A 26190-nucleotide genomic window follows, 5' to 3' on the forward strand; every position below is an offset into this window, starting at 1 on the left:
AGATTTTGGGCCTTTTTTTATCAAGATGAAACCGCGCTTTGGTTGAGAAACGAGGGCTTGTTTCCTCATCGGAGCATTTGACTCGAGCATTCCAGCTTGTGCAACGCAAAGTAACCGTGTAACATCAAATTCTGCACAACAAGCCTCAAATGCTGTTTGAGTGCAGCGCTCTCCGTGTCACTTCGGCTTCATGATTTACTATCATGTGCAGTTGGTTACAGGAAATTGGAACAGCGCTGACTTGCTTTTTGAATTGTGGTCGAGACAGTTTTCTGCCGAAAAAACAGAAGCAGATTATCTCATTGGGACGGCTGCAGATTTAGAGATGTACAATATGCAATATATTATCGCCACGCAGTCAGCGCAGACAGCTGCTATCTGTCATAAACCCTGGCTATTGTTGGCTGCACTACACAGCAACATGTGACCTAATCTAGATGAGCAGCCACTGAGCAAATACATGGAATGGTGTCATTTTTAATAAAGCTGTTTTATGGACTCCAGTCAACAGAGCCAGAGGAACAGGCTGAAACTTCCTTGTGCAAATGATATGGCAGCAGGAGTTTCATAACTTCCTGTGCTCAGACAAGCCTGTGGCAAGTCGCAGTCAGACAGAGAGAGAGAGAGAGAGAGAGAGAAGGAGAGAGAGAGAGAGAGAGAGAGAGAGAGAGAGAGAGAGAGAGAGAGAGAGAGAGAGAGAAAAAAAAAATAACCACAGCCTTATCAAGATTTTGCAGAGACATTTCTTTAATTAGTTTTAATATTTCTTGTTTAGATAATGTCAGCCAATTGACAATTTGGTCCCAAACGGAACAGGAGAGGAACTCTGCACTTCTCTGATACAGAGAAAATGGCTGATTAAAGAGATTAGTTACTTGGTGTGATTTAAATACATATGCATATTTTGGACAGGAATCAAATACCTTGGCAGGCAACAAAAAAACTTTCAGTGCCGATCTTATCGCGGGCGTCTCAAACGGTATCGCGCTTCAGTATTTGTTAAATTCACGGGGCAGATTGTTGGAGGGAGAAAGCTATCTCCGCAACATTAATTGTGCAAACACTCTCACAACGGCTTCACGCTTTTTCCCAGTGTTACGTGCTCTGTTTGCTGCCCGAGAGGCAAAGTGGACATAAAGAGTTCTCGCCGGTGACGGAGCGGTGATGGAAAAATAATTAGCGTTGCCGAGGAAAAAGGGAGAAAGAAAGAAAAAAAAAGTTTCCTCTCGCAGAGATCTCAGACAAACACGCCGGGCCTCAACCCCAAAACAATGTTGATGAAAGCATGTAAACATCTGGAGCAATGAGTCGTCTGCCTTTGAAACAAAGATGCCTATTTATATTTTCTCAAAGATTGCGAGTGCAGATAGGGCGGACTTTGTGCATGAGGGAACATTTAGAGTATCCAAGGTCTGGAGTGTGATACTGTAGCCTACCTGCATATCCCCCCCCCCCCACCTGTCTCTACTTTAATCTTTGTTTTTTCAATATCCCCACTCCCACATTAACACATTCTCAGGCTTTTGTACTCAGGTCGCCTCTCTCCCTAACCACCTATCTCTGCGCCTCCCCTCCTCTCCCTCACGCACACACCTTTTTCTCTTCACCGGCCAGCAGGTGTTGAGTGGTTGTGTTTATTCCCCCCCCACCTCCCTCTCACCTCTTCCCTCTCACCTCTTCCCTCTTTCTTTCTTTCTTTCTGTGTGTGTGTCTCTCTCTCTCTCTCCCTGGCAGCTGGTAGGAGGAGGGAGGAGGATATAACAGCTGCACATGAGGGCGGGAGGAGAAGGAAAAAAAAAAAAACGCACACAAGGCAAACAGCTCCAATCCCCTCAGGGTTGTCAACTCCGATCCCCCCCAACCTCTGGCGTTTTTTTTTACCAGGCAAACAGAGGGAAAACTGTTGCGGTCGGGAGACACCAGGGTCCCCGGTCCGTCGGCCCTACCTGGAAACCTCAGCTGCACCGAGCAGGGTTAACTCTCCCTGGGGCCTTGGTACGCAGCGGGCTATAACCCTGCATGGAAAGTATCCACTTGCTATCCACTTGCTCCATTTAATCATTTTGAGTTGGAAAAACATGTCACTTCAACATGCAAATAGTGCTGGAATTACTTGCATCTGTTGGAGAGAAACACCAAACAAGGGACACAATTGGTCTGCATTTTTTTTCGCCCTCTATCTCTCTCTGTCTTTTCATACCTCTCTGAGCTATACAAGTCTGAGCTGTGAGCTTGTGTGTCGTTTTCACCAAAAGCATCAAAATACATGAGATCAGCTCTCGGGCTTTGTCTGGGCCCTGGCAAGGTTAGGCCAGCCTCATTCCAAATTTCCTGAGGGGGAACGGAGAGAAAAACGATTCCATGCAGATAAATCACTCGCACAGATCAAAAGACAAATCAGTGGCAAAGACAAAAGATGCTGACTCGCAGAGAACAATAGAGACAGGGAGACGTAGGTATCAGAGGAGCCGGCCCTTAGATCCGTGGCCCCACTCAATCAAACCTGCTAACCAGGGTTTGCATACTAGGTCAAACAAACTCTGCCTCGGCAAGACAGAAAGTGTATTTAAAATGATGTTGTCGGGCTCCGAGTGTTTAATTCTGTAAAAAGTTGGAATGTTGAGAGTTTGTAAAGACGTCGTCTAGGTTTGATTTACTCGGAGAGTGGGAGACGCCATGTTTTGAAAAGAAAAATGGGAGGCGAGAGAAAGACAGGGGGTAAACTGTTTGATATAGAGCGTCGGTGTGTGTTTGTGTGTGGGAAGTTGTGCGAGCCGCACACCTGTGTGGTTTGATGTACGCGCTCTATACTTCTGCATCTAAGACAAGGAGTCCCGTCCCATGCAGCCCTTCACGCTTCGCAGCCCCCGGCCGTCTATTAACTTCTTCAATACGAGCAATAAATAAATATATGGAATCCACAACTCTTTATCAGAATTGAGGTGTCGGAGAGAAAAGACTCCTTTGGCGGAGTAACGGGTTGGGAGACGAGAACCGGCCAGACCCCCTCACCAATATTAACTTTGATCAGACTGCTTCACAGGAAGCGACGCATCACCTCTACAGCTCTGCTTGAAAAAAAAAAGAACAATCCTGGGAAAAGGGAAGGGTCGAATGCAAAACACCTTGTGACTTACCGTTACAGCGTGTTTTATAATGTATGGGACCGGATCGCGTTCAAAAACAGTTCACCACGCACCAGCGACAGTCATTATTTGATCCCCTCCTCCGAGATCCGCGCGCGATAACGCATCATTTTAGATTAAAAGGGATATGAAAGAGAAATGTAAAATAGATTTCAAGTGGGTGGAACTGTTGCATTCGAGATGAATAAAATGATGTTAAATTGAACATGTGGAGCTCCGGCACAGTCACGACTGACATGTGCTTAAGATGATGATGGCTTAAAGAACCGAGCAGCGGGTCCAGGTGTAGGCTGTGAGAGCTGCCGGCAAAATCTGCTGAACCCGTCAAAAGAAAATGTCACACAAGTCTCGACATCGGGCTTTATTCGAATATGGAGGGGGATAAGGAGGCCGATGGGGTCAGAGGATTTACCTAATAGATTTGGGTAGAGGGTCAGAGCCACATTCAGGTGTCATGAGGAAGATTAGCATGGAAATATAACCGTTCACCCGAGCCTGGCGGAGCCCTCGGTGAAACTGACCCCAGCGTTCCGCACTCGGCGCTCGCTATCTCCAGTCCAAACAAGTGAGATTTGATACCGCTGCTCTGGCCTGGAACAGAGGGAAAAAACAAGCCCACTGCCACAACAAAGACAGGAAATTCAGCATAGATTCCTACTTCTCTCTTTTCTCCTGCCTCTCTATACCTAACAATGCTGGTAATGGAGAGAGAACAGTGCCCGGAGCTGGCAGAGACACCTGCGACATATTTTTCTCTCCGCCGCCGCCCCCCCCCTCCCTGCCGCCAACACCCCGTCCACCCTCCCGCTACTCCCACCCCCTCGACATTAAAGTCCTTCACAGAAATCAGAATTTAATAAATCACCCCAGAGCCTGACAGAGTTTATCTCCGGGGGTCGCCTCCACTGTGCTGAGACTCACAGACAGACAAAGCCTGGCCCGATAAGATGTGAAATTAAATACAGTTAGCAGTTTGAGACAAAGGAGGGAGAGTGTCACACCGAGCTTTGTACAGCGTAAACGGCTGCTGGTCGGGGCACACACACACACACACACACACACACACACACACACACACACACAGGGCGTGTGCACACACTCGCACATGCAAACGCCACAGAGACAGTGGGGTGATTCATTTCAGGTTTCCTCTCACATTTAGCCTCATTTGCATCATCCACTGTCAACATATCGCCTCTCCCAGATATGTTCAAGAGCTTTCATTAGACGTCCAGGGGATGACATCCTTTTTACCCAGATGCACCATTATTAATCACTAGCTCTACTCCTATGTGGACTCATCTCCATCACGGATCAAACGCTATCTGCCTGTGTTTCCTTTCATTCAGCAGACATCCCTGACACCAGCCATCACTACAGCTAAAGGAGACTTATGGGAGTGTGTTGGGGCTCAGACGACCTTATGAATGCGCCACATAAGCGTTTAGCACTGAGAGGATATAAATGTGAGGATTTGTTCGACACTGGTAGGATCTGTCAGAGCAAACCTCCGGCAGCCTGGCACACACACTTGCACAGCATACCAACTGGAGGGCTCTGGGAAACAATTAGCAGCACTTTAAAGAATGAAGTGCGCATTATAAAATCGCTGTCTGGCGTTATAAGGAAGGGTGATTGCAATGCTTTCATAGCAGCATACAGTAATATTATTTTCAATTAGTTGCGGTCTCCAATTCACATCAGGATACGGCCGACCTCAGCTGTTCAAAGCCGAGTTTTTCCCCTGCTCGGTAGTTAAGAGAAAGCACAGTCAGGTTCTAAGGAAGAAGCTGTGCGGGTTGTTTAATAGGCTTAGCCTGGTTGTCGGACCTGACCTTTCCCTTTAACAATACTGAGGCCGACGGGCTCGGGCCCGCTCTGGGAACACAATGACCTGTGGGTGAAGCCTAATCTTCTCCAACTCCATTCTCGCTGCTGACCAGACGGCCTTCGTCCACAGACTCGCTGTTGCTCCAACTGATGTCTTCCTGCTGAGACAACAGTGCCAAGGAACTGTCAACAGGCCGGGCCCAGCGGGGGCCTGGACTGGGCCTCTCACACTGAGCCCTTCGGGGTCCACAGGCACCAACACTCAGCTCCAGCAAGTGTAAGTGCTGCTCTGCAGAATCTCGAGAATGACAGGAATGCTGGGTGCCATCATGCACCCTGATAACATTCTACATCTAAGAGCATGATTAGCCGTCTTTATTCAGCCCGTCTATGGATGTGATTGATCAAATGGGCTGCTGGGCGTTGTAGGCCTGTCATTAAAGCGCAGCAGCTTGTCATTTTGAAAAACCTGATCCTGAACCTCTCACATAACTCAACTATTAACTACAACTTGTACAACAATGGCCATATGCAACGTCCTCAGAGGTTAGATCAGCCTGGAGGAGCCGGGGATTCGAACCACCACCTTCCGGCTCTTCTAGGCTGCATTTCTAAGTGGCCTTGCAAAAATTGCTCCATCAAATTGCCGAAAGTGTATGAATGGTGTGAGATAATAAAAGCACATGCATTTGGAACTTTATGAATGAATTGGTGAATTTGACTTATACTGTAAAGTGCTTTGGATGGTCTATAAGACTAGGAAAACAAATACAGTAAATAGAGTCCATTAACCATACATTACATTACATTATATTACATTTCATTTAGCTAACGCTTTCACGCTTTCATCCAAAGCGACTTACAATAAGTGCATTCAACCCCGAGGGTACAAACCAAGACCAACAAGAATCAAGGAAGTACAATTTCTTCAAAAATAAAAGCAAAACTACAAAGTGCTATAAGTAAGCTCCATTTAAGTGCTACTCCATTTTTTGTTTCAAAAATTGTTAGTTTTTTTTTTTATTTAAGGTATAGTTGGAAGAGGTATGTTTTTAGTTTGCGGCGGAAGATGTGTAAACTTTCTTATGTCCGATTTGATGAAGAGTTTTATATAATGAGATCAGGTTCAAGACACATGGCGCTGCCCCAAATCTATGGGAAATGTATTTTAGTTTGTTTTTTGGCACTTTTATCCCACAAGCAACAGTTTTTTAAGATGCAGCTCAGACAATGGCTGACACCCTGAGCGAGTGACTTCAAAACTGACTTGGATGAAAACAACAATGACGACGACTTATAAGACGCAGACCTTGACTGTTCAGCCACTGGCGGGTTCAGTGGATGAGAGACGAGGAGCAGAGGGAGGAGGAGGAGGATTTTAGCGAGTAAGAGCCAGTATTACTACAAGCCAGAGGTAAAGATTGACCTGCTTGACAATGCAGCAGTTACAGGGTCACTAAACCCTTTATTTCCTCAGCCTCTGAGGCAGATAGAAGCATGAAATAAGAACTATTTGAGAGCTTACACTTTTGGCTTATATTGTAATTTGGGCTAATGTTAATCAATAGTTTAAAATAATGAAAGAAAAGGTTCAGGCTCTGTTTTTATAATGTTTTAAATGCATGTTTTTATCTGTTTCAGACAACAAAGTGAACATGAAGGTTTTCAAAAAAGCCTTTGAGGCTGTCTTTAAACAATCTTTAGGTCTTGGGACGATTTTTAAAGGGGGCCTGAGTCTTAATGGGTTCACCGAGTGCTACTAATAGAAGCACAGTCGACTTGTGACCTTATAGCCAAAGGCCCACTTCATCTAAGGCTCTGAGAGTCTTTGGTGTGCTCTCTATAATTATGCACCACGACAGGCTTTTGAGAGAGCAGCTGAGATAATATTAATCTACATAACATGTAGCAACAGGAAAAGCAAATAGCTCAGGTTTGTAAAGAAGTTTCTATCAAACGTGTTGTAGGTAAATTCGACAACTAGGGGTCTCAATCAAAAGACGTAATTTGATGACATCGTGAAGCAGTGTGGGATCATGGGAGTTGTTGTATTTACCACCATTGCTGATAAAAAATCTACGTGGAGCAAATCAGGCGTAAATCATGTAGCCTTCGCTGACCCCGTTCCGGGAGAAATCAACCAGCATTAGCCTCAGCTGCTGATGTAGAACGCAACATGGACACTCAATTAAAATTGCATGTGTCGAGCGCCATTTTTGAATGTAGCCTTAAGCGGATAGGACGCATTAAAAAGGGAACCAAAATGAAACATCCCGTTACCTTGAATACAAATTTGGAATTTCTCTGGGTTTAAACGTTGTTAGAAACATTTTGGTATTTAATGAAGAATTGTTACATATTATATCTTCAAATGTCTTTGGTCTTGGGGTTTAAATGAAACACACCGCTGTGGCAGGAGAATGTGAGATTATATGTTAGAAATCAAGCAATGCTTTAGAATCCTGCTGCACCCGACACTGCCATACTTTAACTTTGTAAGTGTTGGAGTTATGCAGGTGCGTACAAGGCAGTTCATTCTTTCCTCAAATATGTTTGGTTTTATTTGCCTGCATTCAAATGTTGGGCTGTACAAGGTTGTTTTTTCTTCTCCGATGCGAGAAAACTACACAAAGACTCGTTTGATCTCTGAAATCCGATCTGTATTTCTAGCATTGTCTCCAGTTCCTACCGTGGCATCTTAAAGGTCAGGAGTGAAAGGCCATTTGATAACTACAGAAAGACCTTTTGGCTTTATTACACTGCCTTTCATCTCCTTTCCTGCGGAGGTTAAAACAAAGCATCGCATCCTTTGAAAAAGAGAGGATAAAATAGATCGCTTTGGAGCCTCAAGCCTTTTTGTCACTGGGGGAAGTCTGGCATCCAGTGTACAAGGAAAAGTCTAGTGGGATATGTTTCTGAGAGCGACGAGCCTTCTCAAGCACAATTAGCATATGTCCTCTCAACCTTCTACCAAGCCTCTCAATGAGACCCTGAAATCCTATTGAGATATTATTACCACTCAAACGGAGCATTACACAAACATCCAAAGCAGGTACACACACGCACACACACACACACGCACGCACAATCAAAGCTCAATGACACCCACTTCCCACTGAATATTGCTTTCTTTTTAATGGTAACCTTGGGAGACGGGCTGCACCAGCGCGACACTTAACAGCCACTAGTCTGAGAAAAATGTTTTTGATATGCTTGTGTCATTTAATCATCCACATTCTGCCGGGGCTGTGCAGGACAATTTTGCAGGATATTAACTCCCAACTAAACCCTGGCTTGTATCATTTGTGGGGCCAGTCAAGCAGGAGTCCCAGGAGGAGCGGAGACTTTCTCCTCACAGTCGTAGTAATCTAAGCTTGACTGGAGCGCACGCAGACTGTCTCTCTCTCTCTCTCACACACACACACACGCACACACACACACACACACACACACAACACACAGCTAATAGACAGGTAGAGTGAACCATAAAAGAATAAAGGTATCAGGAAATGTACGGCGCAAAGGAAGCTCCCCACTGACAGTCAGTGTGATTTGGCTGATCAAGTAACAACAATAATAGAGCTGATATAGTACAGTAAAAGAAAACGAAAAAAAAGACAATATTTATATATGTATTCACAGATTGCAAAATAACCTCCTTTTCTTTTCATTTCGTGACAACAGTTAGAGATTGAAGAGTATTCGGAGAAAAATGTCACTTTAACATGATCCATTTGGACAGCTCACATTGCTTAATGGGGTAGGAAATTCATTTTTTTCTGCTGTGGAACAGACATAGTGGATGATGTGATTCTATGCAAAATATATGAAGCCATTACTAGAAAAATGCATGAGTTTCAATAGTTGGAGGGGGGGAGGGGGGGGGTTGGAGAATAGAAGAAGAAAAAAAAGTATCTCATTGCAGGGAGGGTATCCCTATTCTTTACCACGGACCATCACATACACACGCACAATGCAACAGACAGCAAAGGCAACTGATGAAAACCATTTTTGTTCCATCACAAAGAACTAGGTCACCCTCTCATAATTGTCAATCATGCAATAAATCTCTCTGTGGCACAAATGAATACGGCATTGGAAATGAGACAAAGCTTATTGGCATGCTATGTCAGCTTGACTCAATTCATCCCCCTTTTCACACAGGACCATTCATATGTGAAGTTGTGCAAGGGACTCTCTCTCTTTCACACTCTCCCTCTCCTTCTCTCTCTCACACTCACAAACGCACTTTCTCTCTCCCTCTCTCACTGAGCATCAAACTCACACACAAGCAAAGACTCACACACTCTTAATGTGAAAGTTACACGGGATTAATGTATGTGGACAGACCATTTCAGCCAAGGGCTCCTTTATTATCATAACCATGTTTATTTCCATAGAGAACATGTCTCACTGTATTCTCTGCACTAGTGTGGATTTGCTAGGAACATACACAATCGCTGTTACAACACATTGCTTTCAAGGCATTAGCACATGCATGGTCAGAGTCAGACAACTGGAGATCGCAGTTTGAGGGATTTTTCTTTTTTTTGCATCCAACAACACGATCTACGGTTTCTGTAAGTGGAAGAAACCGGCGTTTCGTTTCTGAACTTAACCGCACTGACTCCTGACCGCTCCGCTCACCCAGCAGGGAACCAGGTGAACAGAGAGGTACGCTCCGAGCCATCCGATTGGCTGCGAGCATTGACTTGACACAGCACTATACAGCTCCATCCACCAGAGGTTTGTGTCACGTCTCCGAGGACCCAACTGTCACTCTTTAAGAGGAGGGTAATAATAGCCGGGCGCCACAGCAAGTGGTGGCACAGGCGATTTTAAAGAAACATCAGGGAGACGGTGACATTTGAGTCTACGAGGAGAGAAACCCAAGCGCTGCAACCAATAAAGACTCCCACTGATATTCTCACTAGGCTTAGGGGGGGGAGAGACAGAGGCAGAGAGACAGCACGAAAGGCAAAGAGAGATGTCAGTGTTAGATGAAAATGTGTTGACCTGGTGATATTGATACCCCACTCATAACCTCTACAGGTGTGCGGTGCCGTCAGGAAGCAGCCCTGGGTGTGGCGACTATCTCCATGGATAAAAGCCAGAATTGCAGACCTTATCATTTTACAGTACAACGAATGAGCCGCCTGCTCCTCTTAGAACTGCTGACAACCGGAATTACTCTGACAAATCAAGCTACTGTACAAATAATATAGTCACACACTGCACAGGAGATCAAATAAAAAATATATATACCCCTATACTTAAAATATTGACTGCCGAAATAATGTATTTCTTGATTTTCTAATTTTAGAAACAGTCATCTGACAATCACCTCAGGATTAACGAGTGGGTTTGATTGAGCAGGTTTAGCAAGGTTATCGTGATTTTTTTTTTAACCAGCGTTTGAACGACAGATCTGGAACAATCTGCCGATCAGTGTCAAACGCTGTGTTGCCAGAACTCGTCATCAAGATATGACCTATAAATGTAATAAGAGAAGAGTGTGGCTGGGGTAATTTGGCTGGAGGTGGGGTTAGAAGGTACAGGGCTTACAAAAATTTGCCAGGAGGAGGAAAAACTATTAACTTTGGCATCGGTGATTATTCACTCATTCAGATTTTGTTTCGCATATATTTGGATTCCTGAATTGTACACCTGACCGTCTGAAACTCAGAAAACAGACATTGGAGATAATATCCAGGTCTCGTCTGCAGGAGCTCACTTTACGCACATTGTTGGTTTTTAATTCAACGCAACAAACCGACTCCGAAAAAAGTGTTTCTGGCGTCTCAGTGAATTCAGACTTCACATAAATAGCTGTGGGGCCGTTTTCTTAGTTTTCTTCTTTTTTCCCCCCTCCATCAGAAGGTATTGACTGAACGGCTGCTTTGTACCACCACAGAATATGCTGCTAGTCTCAAGTGTCATTAGCTTCAGGGCTTTTCCAGCTAGCGTCAGGTAAAGATTAGATAACAATCAGCCCCTTTAATAGATACTGTTGGAGGCACTGGAGCCGTTCCTGTGCTGTGCCATTCATCTGAAGCTAACAACAGAAGAAGAGACGAGTGGAAACCGATGTCATTTCCTCGCTGGTTTTCTTCTCTGTGATGTAACGCTGAGCCGGGGATGTTGTTAAATCACATGTAACTATTGACTCAATCGAGACGATGTACAGCAGGTCTGTCTGTATGTTTGCGAGGAGGTCCAACTGTGATTTGTAACTAAATACAAAATATAACGCAATCGATTGGAGACTTAATTTGATATGCTAAAATTGAGTATTTTAAGTATTTAATTTTGCCACACTGCCATTTACAACCACTTATTCCAAAACATTGTCCTATTAAACTTGACACAAGAAGTCTTTTGAACCGTTTTAAATTCTCAGGTGTAACCACATACAGTAACGTTCGGTACATTAAAAAAAAAAGGTTATACTATGTATGTGGTGTGCTGCCTCGCTGAAATTCCAAAAGTACAAAGGACTTTCTGTTGGATGACATTCCTTTCTTAATATACTTCAATTATTAAGGAGGAGTCCTGCGTATTGAGTGGAGAGCTCCAAAAACATCGACGCTGGAGAAATAACATCTGCATGTTTACTCAGGAGAAGATTCATCCCCGATAGCCCCCGCGAAAATGAAGCGGCAGACAAAAAACAAGTGGAGGAAATTTGTGGAATCCCATCTGAGATTGCTTCCCTGATGGATTCCTTTTCCTGTCAGCTCAGACGAGAAATGAAGGCAGGGAAAATTAACTCCTGATACAGCCACGCTGAATTAGACAGAGAGGGAAGCGGGGGGGAGAGGGAGAAAAAAAAAACCCTTCAGACTTTTTAAGGATTCCAGCCTTGTCATTTTCAATTTTCTGCTCTTTGGACATGCTTGTATTCAGATTCCCCAACATCTATTCGCCATATCAATCCTAATTAGACAATCTGGGCCCACGAAGGATGGGAGCGGAGTTATTTGCATAATTTAATCATAAATACTCAGTGATACATATTTCCAAATGCATTTGTACAATTATCTTTTCATCCTTGGGGCAAAAGTATTAATATGATTAGGCAATAATTCTTTAAAAAAGGGGGGAAATAGGAAACTGGCAAGTGTGCACTCTTTTTTAAACTCCAGCTTTGGGCTATATGAAAAATTAATTAATTTCTGAAGAAAATCAATTTCTCTATGTGACCATATTAGACAGAGCCAGGCAAGGATCCTGCATTCCTTCCACAATCAGGAAATCTCATCTGCTCCCTCTAACTTCTGTCAGTAGCATTTAACATCCTGGTGCGAGCGTCACTGACTTTTGCTACGCTCCCTAAATGTGCTGTAATGTGAAGGAGCCCGTGAGTAAAGACAAGCTGTGGAGCGGTGGCTGGGGAGCGGAAATCAAAGTGACCCACAATCCATCGCTGCCCTGCCAGGCAATCAGTGTCCAGGGTTGAAATCATAAGGTAAAAATCACTGTTAACAAATGTGGTTTAATACGAAGGATAAGTCATATTGACGGATATCTTTTAAACAGCTTAAGTCTGTTGTCTATAAAAAAAATCAAAGCTAATTATCCAGCATGGTGGGGGAGAAATAGGTCATTTTAATTCACTGATCAGTGAGGAAAAAGACCTGACGTCGATTTTCAACCATTTCATTTTGGTGCAGGGTTTAATTGGTGATTCAAACTGCTGCTGTAGATCCAGTAAAGGCATGCAAATAAGACAGGGGCTCGGACAACTAATGCATCCGACAGGCAAATTAACAATACAGGCCATGCAAATAGCCTCTAAATCCACAAATGGCATTAGACAGTGTCAGACAAAGCCTCTTTAACAAGTGAAATCTGTACTTTATCATAAGCTACAGGAAAATACCATCTTGAAAGTCTTAGGGAAAATTTATGTAAGGTTTGCCAGTCGAGCTGGTGTGTGGATTTTGTTTTCTTTTATTTAAAAAATGTTTTAATTTGCACCCGTTCCAGCCGAGTGAATGTCAAGTCAATAAAGCAATTTTGATTTTCAAGGAGACTATTTGTTTGCAAAAAAAAAGAAGAGGAAGAAAAAAATAAAACACTTTGCCGCCATCTGCCAACTGCACAGTTGACTTGAGCACATGTACTGTACCTAATCAAATTTAGCAGAGCCCCACTGACGGATTAAAATTGTGGAAAAAATAAAAAAGCGAGAGAACTTTAAATGTTTGTTTTTTCACTTCAATAAAGAAACAACACACAATATGAGGGGCCAATTTGACTTTCAAGAAAAACTACTTGAATAGATTTGGATTTTAAACAGCTTTGTATACCATTATCTCTCTCTCCTCCTCTCCCTCTCCCTCTCTAATCAGGCATCTGTCACTCTGTTTTTGAAGTTATTATCGCCCCAGCTCCCTCTTGGATGTGGTTGCTGGGTGACGGGTATCTTAGCACCCACTCTGACTGGGAATGATTTGAATGGAATCCAGAAATCTCCCCTGAGTACCTGTAAACACATCCGTGCCTTGTAGAAAACAAATATATTATAAGAGAGCTCAGCGGAGGAGAGGAGGGAGAGAGAGAGAGACAAGCTGGCACCCTCGGTGGCAGCTCACACTGAGCGCTAAACAAAACAATTACCGTCATTTGCAAATATGTGTGTTTAGGCATAAACACTCTTGAAGTAAGAACAAGAGGGGTGATAGCTCTCGTAACACTCGCTGTCATATCAGTAACAATTAGATATATTTATTAAAAGAGGAGGAAAAGTCGTTTTGGCTGTGACCTGTCACTCGAAACGTTTCAGAGTCAGATCTGTTTGACTGAACCGAGCCGGGGAAAATCTATTTAAGAAGGGCATGTAAGTGAAAAGCCGTCCCATTCCCAGTGGTGGGACATTGTCTGGGGCGTGTGGTTAACCTTCAGGGGTAGACAATGATTGTCAATTAACTGCTGCATTTCTGCGCCCCAGCATCGGATAGCCTGCCTCCACAAAGCGGACCAATGAGAGATATGCGATATCTCTGCACCGCCCCCCCCCTCCCGTGTTATAATAACCTTTCAGAGAGTTCAAGTGTCACACAGCAATAAGAACCTTTTCCATCCCACCGCAGGGAAAATGAAAAGGAAAACAAGTAGCTGGAACAGAGGGCTCCTGGAGGGCCAGAGTCATAATGTAGGGGAGATTACTGAGCCTGGATCAGTGTGGGAGCAGGAGCGAACACTGCTAATCTGGCACAAGAGTCCTTATGAAAATGAAGGGGTCAAGCAATTTGAATTGAATGTTACTTTTAATTTTAAAATTATCAGTAATTACAAAAATATCCTTCTGTTGTCAAGCCAAAATACAAACTGTTCAAAGACCCAATATAAAAGTGTGTAAAAGTACTCATCAGGAATTCTTATTGACCAACAACTAAGGGTGAGAGATGCAGCGTTGCTCTGTGATGCCTCTCACATTCACACTGTCTGCAAAATGAGAGTTGTGTTGTTTTAGCACAATAGATGGTGGGAGGGTCAAAAACCAGCATGTGAAATAGTAAGACCCATTGTACAGGAGTATTATCCACCTCATTGTTACCACTCTGCCCCGGTGTAAAGAGAGCACTGACACTGTGGTAACAGAGCGAGATGAAAAGCTAAAGTATCTCAGGCAGCAGGCTGTTGTTGTGTAACCAGAGCGGGTTCAGCCGGCCAGCTCGGACGCTTGTTATCTTTACAGTAAGTCGTCGGCACCGAACGGAACAACGACTCTGGAGAGGCGACGTGTTTTCACCTGCAGGGTACAACCGGGCCCTGTTTGCTCAGAGCTGATCGTTCTGTCAGCAGCAATTCAATGACAAGACAGAGTGAAGCACACACACACACACACACACACACACACACACACACACATCCCAGCAAATAAAATCAACTTATTCTAAGTAACAGAAGCCTTTTATCCAGCGGATGCCTCACTGTTCCATGATGTAATTCTCCAAATGGGGCAGGCAGGCGAGCAGGCCAGGTCTGAGTGATTGATTTCAGCCCAGCACCAGGAGAACCTGGCTGCTTTCAGAGACAATTACAGTCCTGTCCATGTGCCCGTAATAGCCCAGCACTTTAGCGTCATTAAAGCGACGCGAGGCACTGCATTATCCTTTAACCCCCATCGCCGGCCATCCCCCCATTGACAACCCGGAGAGTTCAACCACATGCTTTGTCACCTGGAGCCCCCCCCCCAACGCCGGGCTCTCGCGGAGGATCACCTCACAATTCGTTTCTATCTATCTATCTATACGTCCATGCTTTATGTAAATGCTGCTCCGGCAACTAAGTGCACAGGTGAGCTGTTGAGACGATGGATGCCACTGGAGTGGAAATATGGAACATAAAGGATAACGAGTGCAGACAAGAGGGAGTGTGTTTACTGACAGCAAGCACTACAGGATAATTCAATTTAAAACACATGAAATACATGGGAAAAAAAATATACCACACATGAATAGAATTAAAATGTCCCATTCTGATGACATCTCTCTCAATGTTGGATTACTTGATTTTGCAATTTCTGACCATGTGATTCTGGGGGATGAAGTGCATCCAACCTCATCATATATATGAATATTAATGGAACAAAAATTGAATTCCAGATTGCGAATCAATTTCAGTGTATTTTTGTATTAGTGCTTTTATTTGTTCCCCTTGTGATACTTAAATGTGCATCTAAAAGTTTAAATCATTTTTAAAGAGTGTGTGTGTGTGTGCTTAAAAAAATAAACTGAGACTGATAAGTGTCTCAAAGTGTTTATTGTTATTCCAAACTGATGTGGAGCCTTTTTTTCTCCCATCAGATTTGCATTTCCAGCTCATTTCTGGGTGGGTAGATCAATATGGAATCAATCATGGTGACAGGTAAGATGGTAAATTTGACCAGGCTGAACCATCCTGTGAGACCAGGCGATACATCACACATCCAGCAGCAGCAGAACAGTAAAAATAGCTTTTAATCAAATATTGATCCCCACTTAAATCACTCCGTAATAAAGCATATGAAGTGAAAAATATTTCATCTGGTAGCATGAGGTTATACGATGATTTGTGTTTGTGTATCGATGTTTATCTCAATTACTGTGTATTAATTTGTGTTATAGATATCAAGGGCATATTCTCATTTTCTGGCTGGAAGTGGTCTTTCTTTTGAGTGAGTGTATTATAACTTCTTTACGACATGTAGCTATAATTTCAACGATTAGTACAACAATATCAAGTGTCATCTATTTCTATTTAATCTGAGTTTGGTTTCTCTCTCTCAGACAAAAAATAGAACTTACTGCAAGTGAAATTATATCAACTCTGTGGCAGAGAGAGAACAACCTTTTATTTCAGTTATTTCAAATTAAATAGCAAGTGTTTCCTTAAATTAAAAGAGTTATTGCAGTAAAGTGTGGCTCGTTTAAAAAACACGACCAGGCTCCCTGTTCCTCGGAGTGTCTCCGCGGTGTTTCAGCTCTACAACAACCTGAACTTTATTCTACAGCATTGTGAAACTCAGCAGAGGTGTAGCCTACATTATCGATTCATTTGTTCGCAGGCGGACAGGCTATCCATCACGGCACACGTGTTTTAAAAAAAAAAAAAAAAAAAACTTTCGCTAAAACTTTTCCCCCTGGTGCCAAGCGCCGGCTCCTGCTTCTCCTCCAGCTCCGAACCGAATCGTTCCCTTAATGTTCGGATGCATTCTGACACATGCATGCACCCACTGGACCGAGCTATTGATACGTTGGTGTGGCCAGAACCACTTGTTTTAAAGCAGGGGGGGGGGAACGTCTCCCTCTCCCCGGCCGCTGCGCCTTTACGCACGGCTCTGCGCGTAAAAAGACCCGCAAACCCAAACCCGGGACCGGAACCCCGCACTCACCTCGCGTTGGTGCAGTCGTTGTACAGGGTCTCGAAGTCCTTCCTGGAGATGAGTTTGCAGCGGTTCACCCCGGGCTGGATGGCGCCGAGCCCCCGGAGGATGCGGACCTGCTCCACGTTGCACACCACCGGCGTGATCTCCAGCCGCTTCAGCTTGGTGTAGACGGTGTGCAGCCCCCCCACCAGGTGCTTCAGGAACAGGTCGAACGCCTGCGGGAGGCAGATGAGCTCGCAGCCGTCCACGGTGAACGAGGCCACCTTGGCACCGCGCAGCTCGACCATCTTGCACTCGTTGTTCTGCGGGATGTTCTCCACGGGCGACGGGGTGGAGTACACGGGCTTGCCGGGGGGCAGCGCCGCGTTGTTCGGGTTGTTCGGGATGCCCGGGCTGCCGGTGGCTCCGAGCAGCTCCGACCGGAACAGGTTCTGCTGCCCGGGTCCGGACGGAGGCGCCAGGGATGGAGACGGCGAGGAAGTGGCCGACGGCGGGGAGGTGGTGGTGGCGGAGGGAGCGGAGGTCGGAGGCGGCGGAAGCACCAGAGGAGTTGGTGGGATCAGAGCAGCCGGTGCGGCCATGGTCACCTACAGGAGGAGGGGAAGAGAGGAGCCGAAGTTCAAAGTAGAAAAACCCCCAGCCTGCCGAGACACCCCGAAATGAAAGAATCCAACGAGAGTTTAGCTCCTCGGATAAGTTCGATGTGGGGGGAAAGTAGAAAAAAAGGCGTGCTGAGTGAGGGGCTGTTGGGGGGGCCGAGCGGCGGGACAATGATCAAAGATAGGAGGAGGAATGACAGGAGGAGGAAAATGAGCTGAAAAGTGCAGCTCTCCGCTCTGTGGATGAGTTGTTGTTGTCACACGGTACAGAGAGGGAGGAGCTAGGGGACAGTGGGAGCCTTTGAAGAGCAGATCCACTGGCTGAAAGGTTCCAGGGTCTGAGATGTGGCAGCGTGGATTCCACACGTCAGGGGTCCGGGTGGAGCAGATCAGAACCGGGCAAAAGGAAATTCTGCACGTCCCCCCCCCCCTGCACCTGTAATTCCAGTTTCTGCCCCATACACCTGCTGTCCAACAGTATCCAAACACATCCACACAAACTGTTCCTCCAAGCACCATCGTGTTTATAGGAATCTTTTTGCACTTTTCATTCAGGCATCAAGATTTGTATAACTTTGTTATTATGAGTCACTATCCAAGGTGCACCGTTTCATGGGAGAGGGGAGATGTGCCTCATTGATTTAGTCCTCTCTCTGGTGTTTGTATTTGCACAAACAGCATGTCCACAGAATGTTGTAATAATAATATAAATATTAATAATAATAACTATATAGTATAAACTTATAGCACCTTTTCAAAAAAGATACAGGTTGCTTTAAGGTTTAAAAATGAAAATATTGAAGGGAAACAGTTGGAAACGATTAAACAATAAGACACCTGCTAAAAGCAATGACATCCACACACACACATCCACACACACTGTTCCTCCAAGCACCATCGTGTTCATAAGAATCTTTTTGCACTTTTCATTCAGGCTTTAAGATTTGTATAACTTACACTTTTCTATTTTATGATTTTTATTATGAGTCACTGTCCAGGGTGCACCATATCATGGGAGAGGGGAAATGTGCCTCATTGAATTAGTCCTCTCTCTGGTGCTTGCATATGCACAAACAAGCATGTCCATAGAATGTTGTAATAATATTAATAATAATAAACTTTCAAAAAAAGATACAGGCTGCTTTATTGTTTAAAAATGAAAATATTGAAGGGAAACAACAGTTGGAAACAATAAGACACAAGTTAAAAGTCAGGAATCCAGTTGGAGCAGATCAGAACCGGTCAAAAAGAAATTATGCATGTCCCCACCCCCCCACACCTGCACCTGTAATTCCAGTTTCTGCCCCATACACCTGATGTCCAACAGTATCCAAACACATCCACACACACTGTTCCTCCAAGCACCATCGTGTTTGGAGGAATCTTTTTTGCACTTTTTATTCAGGCATCAAGATTTGTATAACTTACACTTTTCTATTTTCTGATTGTTTTATGAATCATTGTCCAAGGTGCACCGTATCTGGGAGACGGGAAATGTGCCTGATTGAATTAGTCCTCTCTCTGGTGCTTGCATTTGCACAAACAAGCATGTCCATAGAATGTTGTAATAATATTAATAATAATAAACTTTCAAAAAAAGATACAGGTTGCTTTACGGTTTAAAAATGAAAATATTGAAGGGAAACAACAGTTGAAAACAATAAGACACAAGTTAAAAGTCAGGGATCGGTTGGAGCAGATCAGAACCGGGCGAAAGGAAATTATGCATGTCCTCCCCCCACCACCTGCACCTGTAATTCCAGTTTCTGCCCCATACACCTGCTGTCCAACAGTATCCAAACACATCCACACACACTGTTCCTCCAAGCACCATCGTGTTCATAAGAATCTTTTTGCACTTTTTATTCAGGGTTTAAGATTTGTATAACTTACACTTTTCTATTTTATGATTTTTATTATGAGTCACTTTCCAGGGTGCACTGTATCATGGGAGAGGGGAAATGTGCCTCATTGAATTCTCTCTGGTGCTTGCATTTGCACAAACAAGCATGTCCATAGAATGTTGTAATAATATTAATAATAATAAACTTATAGCACCTTTCAAAAAAAGATACAGGTTAAAAATGAAAATATTTAAGGGAAACATTTGGAAACGATCAAACAATAAGACACAAGTTAAAAGCAATCTGAAGATCACACAGCAATAGAGCGCAGGTGGAGAAATGACAAATATTATACGTGAGAAAAAGAGTAAAACCGAGATTAAATAAAAACATTATAAAATGATTCAAATAGACGGTGAAATCAGAAATAGGAGAAAGCTCACCTGTTATCATGTGTCTTTAAGAGAGATTTGAGAGAGGATAAGGAGTTTGCCGGATGCATCTCCTCGGGGTGACTGTTCATATGTTGTGTAACAAGCATAACACAACACGAGGCAATGGTTTAGATTGCAGCGTATATTGCACATGAGTACAAATGAAAGTTTGAGTGTGTGACGGCCCTCCCTGAGCAGACCTGTCCCTGCAGCAGCCTGATAGGAGGAGTGTGACTCACCTCACCTGGTCTGGCTGATCTGTATGAGCTTGTAGGATTCAGCCCGGCTTTCTTCTCCCTCACTCTTCCACGGTATTTGAGTGTAGTTGTTATTCGATTCCAGCATTTAAATTTCCTCTTCTTTTCTGTGAATAAACCTATTTTCACTTAAAACTCATGTGTGGTCCATCCTTCTTTGTCCAGCTGTGAGCCAGGCTGTGACAACTGAGAAATAGTGATATCTTCATATCAGTTATATCGTACTACATGTGCATTGCTTCATCTCAGCAGTTGTCTTCTTACTTTCCGTTTCAAATGCAATACTCAAACTATAAAAGCACTCAGAAGAGCACAAATCTCCGCCGAGGCCTCACAGTCTCCTTAAATTCAATCAAGCCTTACCAAATTAAAAAAAACTAATGGATATACAAGTCCCCTAAATATGCCTAATCCTTTCATGAAATATTCCCTGGGACATTGGTGAGAATGTCAAAAACACCCAATGTCACAGTGTTAAAGAACTGGTTCTTCCCTGATCCATAACACGTCCTTCCACCAAGATTTGTGGTCATCCATCCAGTGGTTTTTTTGTAATCCTGCTAAATAAAAAACAAATAAATCCAGTTTTAACTATTATTTATAGTTTAAGAATAGCAAATGAGCAGGTGAACATACCAAACACTTTGTCCTCAATATTATTTTAGATGGTGGGAGAAAACTGGCAAATACCTAAAAATTTAATACAAAAAAAATCCACTTTTAGACACAGACAATAAAGATGCTACTGTCAACTTAAAACATGGTTCACATACTTCAGAACAGCAGCTTGTTTAAGGGTTGTACCGTTTTACGACGCCGAGGATTGAACCAATCTCATCCCAGCTGGAACGTGAACTCTCCAACTTTCCATCAATCTCAATTTTCGGACAGTACGGGGAAGGGGGATGAAGGCAGAGAGGGAGGAAACGCACCGGTGAACCAAAGGGTCAAGTTCATGTACAGTATAACAGCAGCTTCGCACATGTCTTTAGCGCCTGTGCTGCATCACGGTGCCTTTTCTTCCAGATCCAACAGTTGGTGTAACACTACAGGTAAAGATGCAGTGGAGCAAACAGGTCATAAAAGCAATGCATCCTTTTTAAATCAGGGCTTAAGTTTGTGTTTTTTTGTGAGTTATTCAAGATGTGGCAGAAAACCACAAGTGCACTAACACAACTCTGATCGCAGGGAGTTTGTGTCACATTTTGCAGAAATTACAGCAATGTTTCATGAGTCGGCACAATTGAAAATGTTTGAACTTTCCGTACATCGACTTTGTAGGGCCTGCGTTTCCTTATATGTCCTATCAGCCGGCAGATCTGGAGACACCTATATGAAGCAGTGTCGCATCCTCCCTCATATTCTCTGTCTTTCTGTTGTCCTGTTGTGTCAGATCAGCTTTAAGATAAGCAGTGTGCCATTTCAAAATTATCATTCAGGGAAAGAGGTAGCTTGTAGTGTAAAATCAATAGCTGCTTAAAATTCATTGCCAGGCAATCCATTTGCCCTTTATGTTGCTAACCTTTCACTTAAATATGCACCATATTAAGATTTCATTATATACAATGAATGTCACAACAGTTTGCCCACTATTTCTCTTGTTTGCATGGGTTAACTGCAAATCATTGTGCTTGTAATGTCTGAAAGATGATTTTCATTAAGGTTACATTGGAAAAAAAAAGGAAAGAGGGAAATAGCATTAGGAGCCTAATAGGTATTAAAAGGCACCACAGGATATGCATGATGTTTTAGATACAAAGGCCTTTCAACAGACTGGGTGGGCTGCATGTGTTTGACCCCAGTTATCAAAACATGGTACCACACAAAAATGTAAGTCTGTATATTGGTGCAGTAATTTACACAAGAATACTTGTTGATATAATTCAACAAAAAAAGCAGTACATGTAAAAGTCATGTATGGGAACCTATCTGAAAAGGGAATAGTTTACTCGGAAAACTGTACTTGCAAGAAAAATGTGTCAGATATTTCCTTCGGGCAAAGTGGAACAAAGTAGCGTCAGTTTAAAAATGTCCTTTGCAATAGTTGGAAATTAGCAGCGTGAATGAAGTTCGCAGCGTGACTGAACTAAGTCGCTGAACAATTAGGAATTTTCCCTCAAAGTACACAGAAGTACAGTACACGCCGGCAAGATTGCGGTAAACAAATGACTATGTCAAAATGTAATCACCCCGGATGATGTATGGCATCAGGAAAGTGTTTGAAAACGTACAGATATGGGACAAGACTTGTGTATGATCAATGACACAGTATATTGTTTGATGTAATAATTTATTCACCCCATAAAGCCTTGATAAAACAATGTTGAAAAGCAATTTAAATTGAATTCATTTAAATGTCAATTCTCATGGTTAGGATTTTTCTATAATTGGCTATTTAATTAAAATAATTTTCATAGTCATTAATACAGCCAGCAACTTGTAGCGCGCTGACGTGTTTTAATTACATGGTATTAACAAAATTGATATGCTTTAGAAAGCATGGTGAATAAGAAATAATTAGACCAATCATACATCATCCTCTTATGGACATTAAGTGTATCACAATATAATTGATGAACTTAAAAAACGAGAGAGATAAATAACTTTAATTGTACAGACTTGGTGTACAGAGCTGGGAACAAAGAATCATACTCACGATGTATTATATTTCAGAGGCAATTCATTATCTGTAACATCACTTAGCTCCGTGTGCCCAGCACTCTCCTCTAACCTATGATTACATGACATTTGAAAGAAGTGATACCGTGTAGTCTTTTAAAAATGTCCTCTTACCTAGTCTGCATAAATCTTCAAATGGTTTTTTTCTGCATCGGCAAATAAGGGGGAGGAAGGAGCGGCCGCCTCAGACGTAGGAATAATTTAGATGCTCGGAATTAAGCACTTATTGATCATGAATATTTGTTTCTCGAAGGTTACACTGCTTTGACCCCATCTATCCTTAGACACCGTCCAACACAAACATGCCACTTTGGGTAACGGGGTGGTGTCAGGGAGCACTCACACTGACGGTGGAGGGGGTGTGATGATATTCTGAACCGGCCACATTGTGAATTAAAGTGCAGGCGCGCTCTTGCTGTTCAGTCACCGAGACTTCAGTGATGAATTTCTGCAATCTTTCTATCAGAACTACCGATTTTAAAGTCAGAATGGGATCTTGTGACAGTCCACATTAGAAGTTGAAACGACGAGTCACTGTTTGGTTCACTGTAAATTGAATATTCCGGATAGAGATTATAGATTGGACTTTTGGTGCAAAACCAGGCATCTGAAAGGCCACCCTGTAATCTGGAAAAGTTTGATGGGTGTCTTTGATCATTTTCTGACACAATATACACCCGATGATTCAAACACAAGTAGATAAGTCAACAATGAATGCTACAACACTAAGTAGGAGCCAAACAGTCATACAGAAGGTTGTTTCATTCTTATAGTAGAAATATAAAAGGAAAAAGCTGGTAATTTGACATCTTTAAATTTATTTGTCTTTAAACATAGTAAAAGACTCCCCAGGTAGCGCTGGCTCACCACATATGGAGAGTCGTCGAGCAGTGGCTGCAGGTTCGGTTCGGACCAGGCCCTTTGCTGCACCTCTTCAGCCTCTCTCCCCATTTGACGCTTGAAATGTCCTGTCAATAAAGAAGGAATGGCCAAAAATATCGTAAAAAATAAAGTTAAAAATAGATTACTGGCTCCGCCCCTTAAGCCGCATCCACACAAAATATGAATGGTACTTCCCCAGCCCAGGCCAAAAACAGAAATTCATTTGTTAGTTTTTGTGGAATCCTGCGAACAAATAAGGCGACGTGAACAGTGCTAAGATATTAAATACCTTGCTCGCCATGTTAAAAAAAACTTGAATGGATTTGCTATCGCTATACTCTTCCATTCAATTTCGTGGAAATCTGCTCAGTAGTTCATAATAATAATAATCTTTAGTTTCAGCTCTAGTGAATATAAAGTTAGAGTCACTTAAAGCCTGTAAAGCATATTGAAAACAGAACAAGGTAACCATGTTACCAAAAATACAACAAGAATGGCACGCAATAAAACGCATAGCTCTGCCAAGGGATACCAGTCATTCATAAACACCCGTAAATATCAGTCTTCTAATTATATCTTGTCGTTTTCATCAAGATCCACAAATATCTCCCTTGGAAATCGGTGGAAATATCAAAAAAGCCCCATCTCTGAATGTTAAAGAACTTGATTTCAAAAAATCCTGTGTCCGCCCCTTTGTCCAGATCTATGCCAAATATCAATGGCTTCTATCTTGGTCCATGTCCAATCCTTCCACCAAGTTTCATTGAAATCTGTTCTGTAGTTTTCGTGTGTACGATACTGCTGACAAACAAACCAACCAACAAATAAATTGAAAGGGGAGGAAAACAACGGATTTAACAATGGAAAACCAAAACCAACTTTACAAAAGTTGTTGAAATTCTCCGACAATAAATCTACGTTAGTTGTATCGAATTCTTTGTGATGGATCAACATTTCTTCCAGTGCAAGGCCATGATAGAATATTCATTTCAAACAAACCCACTTTCTACACTTACACGATTACTGTAAATCAGACTTAACTTACAGACAGTGCACTGTAAACATGGGTAAAGCACTTGAACAATCTTCTGCCTCTTGATACAAGTGCAAAAGGACTTGGATTCAGATAAATTAATGAAATGCTCCTTCACACAGACTTTGTCAAATAACAGCTTTATGGTAATATAACTGCTCAAAAGAGGAGAAAATGGAGTTCACTCTTTTTTCAAAGAACCCCCATCACCGATAGTCCCACAATTACAGTAGTCACGGCCCACATCCTGCGGTACTTCATTTGATGCCACGCAGCTTCCAATATAACTGGGGAGCACGAAACAGAGAGATTTGTGGATATCTAAATTGCAAAAGCAGAAACCTGTATAAACAGCGGTAATTACCGGGCCATTGACAGTCTCTCAGTGTTGTGCTCATTCTGCCACAGCCGCAGTGATTAAAATGAATCCTCATCGACTTCTCCATTAAAGCGCTGGCAGGAGCGATCCCGTGACCTTTCCCCATTGATTGAACATAACAATCACAATTCAATTGTAATGCAAAGAGAACATTTGTTATAATGTACATGAGATGCATGAGCCATTTCCTGGGAGCGGGGAAGGGTAATCAATGGAGTGACTCTTGGCGTGATGCAAGGAGAATGAGGCTGTGTTCGGAGGCCTAATTCATACAGCCTGCAGTGTATGATGGAAGGCAATGATATGCATGTAAACACTCTGATTTCTCTCTGCTCATCGTTCGATAGGATAACAACAAATGCTCATTTCTACGTCCGCGTGACAGCCCCGTGCACTCCGCCGTGATTGGCAGTGATGTACGTGCACAAACAGCCCGGTACACTTCCGATTCAATCTGAGATCGGAGGTTCATTCATGTATCATGCCGCGCGTTATCTCCAAGAAAACGCCGACTGCCATCTTTCAAGGGACGCGACTTAATGTAACATCATGTGACTTCAGGGACAACAGGCCGTTATCGCGACACTCGTAGAATCACTAAGCAGAAGACCGAGAACCCACATAAACCTACACACTGCTCAATCTTTAACGCGCCGATACTGTACGTTCTCGTGACAGTCAGGCAAGGACAAGCTTGTAAAACCGTAATTACTAATGATTAGCCAAACTCGGGCGAGTGAAACCGCAACTTACACGATCCATGCACCGGAGTAAAGGAGAATAAAGCATGATAGGCATAACAACCCATCACCATTCAGTGCCATTTTAAAAGCTGCACTCGATGGTGTCTTTCAAAAACTGTCTTATGAAGAGTGTATGCGAATGATGTCCTTAAGGGATTTCTTTTTAGAATCAGGAGATTATAGTTTACACGGACATTAAACAGATTAAACCAGGCAGCTCTCTAAAGGCAGTTTATCTAATGGAGAAAATGTGGTATGCTAATTGAGAAATTCCGATGGTAAAATTATATTTAAACCCCTCTCTCTCTCTCTCACTCACTCAGCCTCCCTCTCTGCTGGAGGATTTCAGTTTGGCTTGATGAAATCAAATGGCTAATCACAGCCATAAGCTGCGAGACGTTAGCTGAGGGAAACAGTGTTTGCCGTGCTAAAAGGTAATTGTCTCGGAAAACTTCATCGATGACAGATTCAATTCCATTTGGTAAATGT

The 26190-nt window shown here is 43.0% G+C and overlaps 1 protein-coding gene across 1 annotated transcript in view; it reads right to left on the reverse strand.

Moving 5' to 3' along the window:
* Positions 1-17571, reverse strand: part of dachd (dachshund d) — a 93936-nt gene extending 76365 nt beyond the window's left edge. Inside the window, exon 1 of the mRNA XM_061088761.1 lies at positions 16858-17571. Coding sequence (XP_060944744.1) covers positions 16858-17432 — 575 coding nt within the window. The 5' untranslated portion in view covers positions 17433-17571. The remainder of the gene's footprint in view (positions 1-16857) is intronic.
* Between the last annotated feature and the right edge of the window lie 8619 nt (positions 17572-26190).

This window comes from Limanda limanda, chromosome 16 (assembly GCF_963576545.1).
Source record: "Limanda limanda chromosome 16, fLimLim1.1, whole genome shotgun sequence".
Classification (NCBI taxonomy): Eukaryota; Metazoa; Chordata; class Actinopteri; order Pleuronectiformes; family Pleuronectidae; genus Limanda; species Limanda limanda.